Source organism: Camellia sinensis, chromosome 6, assembly GCF_055761805.1.
Source record: "Camellia sinensis isolate YWXY chromosome 6, ASM5576180v1, whole genome shotgun sequence".
NCBI classification, from domain to species: Eukaryota; Viridiplantae; Streptophyta; class Magnoliopsida; order Ericales; family Theaceae; genus Camellia; species Camellia sinensis.
Window position 1 is genome coordinate 173,873,425 of NC_138966.1, and position 4,895 is coordinate 173,878,319.

Consider the following 4,895-nt stretch of genomic DNA (forward strand, 5'->3'; position numbering starts at 1 on the left):
GAAGATAGGAAAATGACAAAGGAAAGCAAAAAAATAATTGAAAAATATAGTACTAAAGTACGCCATCTCGTATAGAGAAAGAAAAAAAGCTAGGGGGGGAAACAAAGCAAACTGAAGGCAAAACCACATCATCCCACCAAAAAATAATGATTAGTGCGACTCAAGAAATTGACTTTTGCGGTATCTGTTCATCAAGAGACAAAGGCAACTCTAATCACATGGCATGCAAAAGACATCACAAATACATGGAACTTGAGGCATGCAAGAGCATGAGGTGCAGTGTAGTAAGAAACTAACCTGACAATTTCCATCTCCATGAACCTTAAACTCCACTAACTCATATAACTGCAATCTGAAGAAAAATAGACATCTCCAGCATCAAAAACTATATATATGAAATAAAAATCCCACACCCGCAAAAAAAATAAAAATAAAAATAATAATAATAATAAAGAAAGGAAAAAGAGACAAAGATGCATAATCTTTTTCTTCTCTAGCCGAGGGGAAGGGGAGCTTTTGTCCTGTCCTAAAACAATAGCTGAATACCTGTCCAATAATCTTTGATGGTCTAAAGTTGCTTCATCAACAGAAGGTATTTCTCCATTGCAAAAGATGCAGCAAGTTACCAGATTAAAAAATTTAAAAATTTTAAAAAATCTACATTTGAAAAATAAATGAGAAGTTTAAGAAAAAAAATTAGAATAACTTAGAAGGTTTAAAGATGTCACAGAACAATAAGCATATGGTAATGACTGTACCTCAGGGATTAAAAATGCCAGCTCCGTAATCTGTCCAGCTATAGTGCTGTAATCAAACTGAATTGCAGTAATGAATACTGCAAAAAAGTTCATAGTTAGACAAAGACTATGAAAACCCCTAAATACAATTATTGCTACAAATTGAATCAATAGAATCATCAAAAGCATGCCGGGTTTTGAGAGTCGAGACTAACTTGTTTTGTCAGGCCAAAACTTAATGTGTGCCCCTTAGTGGTCTTTTGATGCATCAGGAAGCTCATGACACATTAAAGTTGAAACAGGCTTTCCACGGGAATATTTCTACTGGTATTCCATTCCATCACACCAAACAGTAATTTCTAATGCCTACAAACCAATACATGTCAGAAACAAATGATTCGATCCTAAGTCAATCGGTGCCCACAAACTGTAAAATGAATATATAAACAACAAAAAAGAGACAAAAAAATATGAAAGAACTGAGTGCGCACCAGCAAGCAAAATGTAGAATATAACAGGGAATTTCTGCTTAATCTCCCATTTATCAAAGTTCTTACAAAAAAAAAAAAAAAAAACCTGTCAAAAGCAACAAAATACAAAAATGAAAATTAAATTCACATAAAAGAGAAAGATTCAGTAGAAGTTATGAAGACAAACCTCATCTTGACAATTATCAATAATCTTTTTGTTCCTCAAGACCTCCCCAAAAACCTAACTCTCTTCTTCAATATCATCAGTCAATGCCTCAGCTTCTCCATAGCTGTAATTGCTCACTTGGTTGACGTTGAATCTTATCATAGGCTTCTCCATAGCTGTAATAGGTTCGAAAATAACCCAGAAATCAAAATTTTTTCTAGGGGGAATCTATTTGCTAGAAAATCTCTTGTTGCTAGATAGAAGATCACTCTTTTCTTTCTCCAAGATCTCTTATGAGATTCTCAAACGTTGAATGCCGTCCTCCTTAAATTTCAAACCAACATGCAACTCTTCCATCTTTGAGTTTAAGCTCTCCATATCCAAACTGGTAGCAGATACAGTTGCTTCCAGATGCTTGATCATAGCATCTGTGTGAAAAACAAGAAGCAAGTCTATTAATAAAAATTTAGATCAGAAGCCAATTGCTGTTATCATGTGATAGACTTACAACTCCTAGACACTAATCCACATGCAAAAACACTTCTGCAAGCACATGAGTATAGAAGTATGCCTATGTTTCCAATTGGAATGGCTTATTTAAAACTCCAAATGCATTAAAATTCATTAAATAAATCATTAAGTTAAATGTGTGATATTACTACTATCACTAATATAGGAAGAAAGGGGTGGCAGCAGCAGCAAACTGGTAATAGAAACTGAGCTCAATTCAACTCACTCAGCACACCTTATTGTTACAACAATTGTTCAGATTGTCTTCAAATGTTAATGATATTATGACAAACCATCAACAGGTAGTTGGGAGTTAGCTTGAGAGTTTGCTCCAGCTTCAGATATTTTCAATGCTTGCAAATCCTGGAGAACATAAAGCCATAATTTACTAACAAAATGACTAAACGGAACTAAACTGTCTGTTAAGCTCAAAAGATGGAAACAGATAACTAATTTAGCTACTCTGACTACTGATTGTATGGAGCTTGTAATAACATATTATATTATACAATACGTGCAACAAGCAGGGATGGGGGTGAGGGTACATAGAAGACTCTAAGTTTGTTTAGATCATGAATATTGTGTGGCTTGATTTACAAATCTTTGAGTACAACCCAAAAGTGATTGTCAGCAAGAATTTCATAGCCATTGCTAGTGGCCAGCATTCAGTTTCAAGCGATCCTCAGACTTGGTAAGTAATTTCTAGGTTGGTGGCCAGCATTCATTTTTCTAAAAAACTAATGAATGTCCGGTGTAGCTAATTTTTCTTTTGCTTGGAAATTTAGAGACATGAGGGGAGCTTGTTAGAAGGTTTTACACAAACTCAGATCAACACGCTAGCAGTGAGGGATAATTTTCTGGTTGCAGGGGGGTTTCATGGAGAACTTTTTTGTAAGGTGTGTTGATGTATGATCCGTTGTTTCTCTTTTTCTTCCTTTGTCTGTGTTAGTGAGTTGTAGATCATTATATGTATTTCTAGGTTGAGTCATGTTTCTGTCTCTGGATTGAAACACATTTCTAACATGATTCAAGCTCTGAACTGCAGACTGCAGTTCTAGAGAGGGAGTGACAAATCTATTTCTTTTTAGGGAAAATGCTAGTTTTTTTAAACTAAAAGAGAGGTGTTTTTTTTTTTTTTTTTGGGTTAAATTTTTTAACTTTTATCAGTTGGACAAAAATGCCATAAAAGGTGCTTGGTTGGATTATCACCCAGAACTTCTAAGGCATTTGGAATATTTACACAGTAACAAGCTAGTAAACAGCTTATCTACCAAATAGGTTCACTTTTTTCATATCTTAAGTGCACCAAACAATTTTGCAACTTATTCAAAAGATTTTTGAAGGAAGTTATGCACCTCCTAACAGAATCTAGGAAAAGGGTAAACGAGCTTGAGGCATATTCTGAGTCACAAAATCTGCACTGGAACAAAAAAGAGCACATCTACCAAAGAATATGCCTCAACCATTGTTGCAAATGATGGTAAACCAGAACCACCACCATGGTTCAAAAAAGAGCACATCTACCAAAGAATATGCCTCAACCATTGTTGCAAGTGATGGTAAACCAGAACCACCACCATGGTTCAATCAAGTGTTTTTTGTTCTCTGAATTCATATTACTTTTTGAAGATACTTTTATTATATTTATGTTTTCCGAATTCATATTACTTTTGCAGATATATTTTATTATATTATATTAATATATATTCTACACTTGGTTGACAATCAAAATGTGTGAAATAGCAAATCCAGTTTGTGATTTTGTTGCAATCCCACTTGCAAGAGACCTAGGCTGGACACCCACGGCTCATTCACTCACTCACTTTCCAGGAAAATATTTGCATTGGCCTTTTAGAACCTTACATTGTTATACATTTTAGTCCGAATTAATTAATGATGATGACTATCATATGTCAAGGGCTGCCTTGGATTTTGTATGAAGATTAAGGTTGTGTTTGGATTAGTAAAATTAACATAAGAGGATGTTTTCAAAGAAAGAAAAAGAAAAGGAAAAGTGTATGCTTAACTATTTCACTTCCAGCTAATCAATTTCAGCGAGTCCCTAATTTACATTAACAATAACTTCTACAATTCATTTGAATTAAAAAGGGTTTTGTTCAATTGCATTTTATGTGTAACTCTGCAAAAGTCCCAAGAAAATAGATAGATAGTAAATCAATTTCATCTTCCACATGAGAAGTCAAAGCTAACAATTTCCAAATGCATCATAATTCGCAACTGATTTAAATCCATAGCTTTAAACAACATTGAGTTAAAATTTCCATGAATCAAAGCAACAACTCTGTGAAGCTAACCGTAAGTCTCTTCGACAGGTTTCACCAATTGCAAAAGAGTGCCACCAGCGTCCAACAACAATGCATCATATGCTTTCTTAACCAACCTCCCTGAGAAAGGGGGGAGACCAAAATAGTGCTGTTTGGAAGCTGAGAAAGTGACGGAAAAGGAAAAGAAAAAGAAAAAGAAAATAATGCAAATTACGATGGGAAAATACACAGAACAAGAGTGGAAGAGAAGGAAGAGGATCGAATAGATGAATTTGTCAACACACAGAACAAGAGAACGAGATAGAGAAACTCACCACACCGGAGAACCACCGTGGTAACGCCGACAGAGATCGCCGCCGCTAGATCGTTGCCTTCGCAAATCCGATGGAGATCGTTGCCTTCGCTGCTATGTGAGTGTGAGTGAGAGTGAGAGTGAGAGTGAGAATGAGAATGAGAAGTCCGTGAGATTGAGAACCCTAAACACAACATATGGGTGGGAAAATGGGAAATGGGCGGGTACCCGTTCTCAACCCATATCCTACGGGTATTAAAAAAACTCCACTTAGGCCTAATTTGGAAAGACTAAATAAGTGCACTTTTTGACTTTTTATGAAATATGAGTTGGGTTTGGATTGGGTTTGAAGTGATGTGTTAGAGAGGTGATGTGACTTAAATAAGATGATGTGACTTAAATAGGATAGTGACTTTTTGACTTTTTGTCTTTTTT

At 35.4% G+C, this 4,895-nt stretch overlaps 1 protein-coding gene across 7 annotated transcripts; it reads right to left on the reverse strand.

Annotated features, from left to right (window-relative positions):
* Window positions 1-952: 952 nt before the first annotated feature.
* LOC114305264 (uncharacterized) lies at window positions 953-4,677 on the reverse strand. 7 transcript variants are annotated; one of them, XR_014333548.1, is made up of 7 exons: window positions 4,483-4,677; window positions 4,199-4,327; window positions 2,119-2,246; window positions 1,643-1,801; window positions 1,395-1,549; window positions 1,229-1,289; window positions 953-1,103 (listed from the first exon to the last, which is right to left on the reverse strand). XR_014333548.1 is itself a non-coding variant. In XM_082875418.1 (4 exons), the coding sequence occupies exons 1-3, from the start codon at window positions 4,655-4,657 to the stop codon at window positions 1,665-1,667; spliced, it is 441 nt and encodes a 146-aa protein (XP_082731544.1). In that variant the 5' UTR covers window positions 4,658-4,677; the 3' UTR covers window positions 1,420-1,549; window positions 1,643-1,664. The 7 variants fall into 7 exon arrangements, 1 of the variants encoding a protein (XP_082731544.1); XR_014333549.1 differs by lacking the exon at window positions 1,229-1,289; XR_014333547.1 differs by having other exon boundaries at window positions 1,395-1,801.
* Between the last annotated feature and the right edge of the window lie 218 nt (window positions 4,678-4,895).

Coding starts and splice junctions, on each gene's coding strand:
- LOC114305264 (XM_082875418.1), bottom strand. CDS start 4,657: ATGTTGTGTTTAGGGTTCTCAATCTCACGGACTTCTCATTCTCATTCT. Junction 4,328..4,482: donor CACGGTGGTTCTCCGGTGTG/GTGAGTTTCTCT, acceptor TCACTTTCTCAG/CTTCCAAACAGCACTATTTT. Junction 1,802..4,198: donor ACCTGTCGAAGAGACTTACG/GTTAGCTTCACA, acceptor TTTTTCACACAG/ATGCTATGATCAAGCATCTG.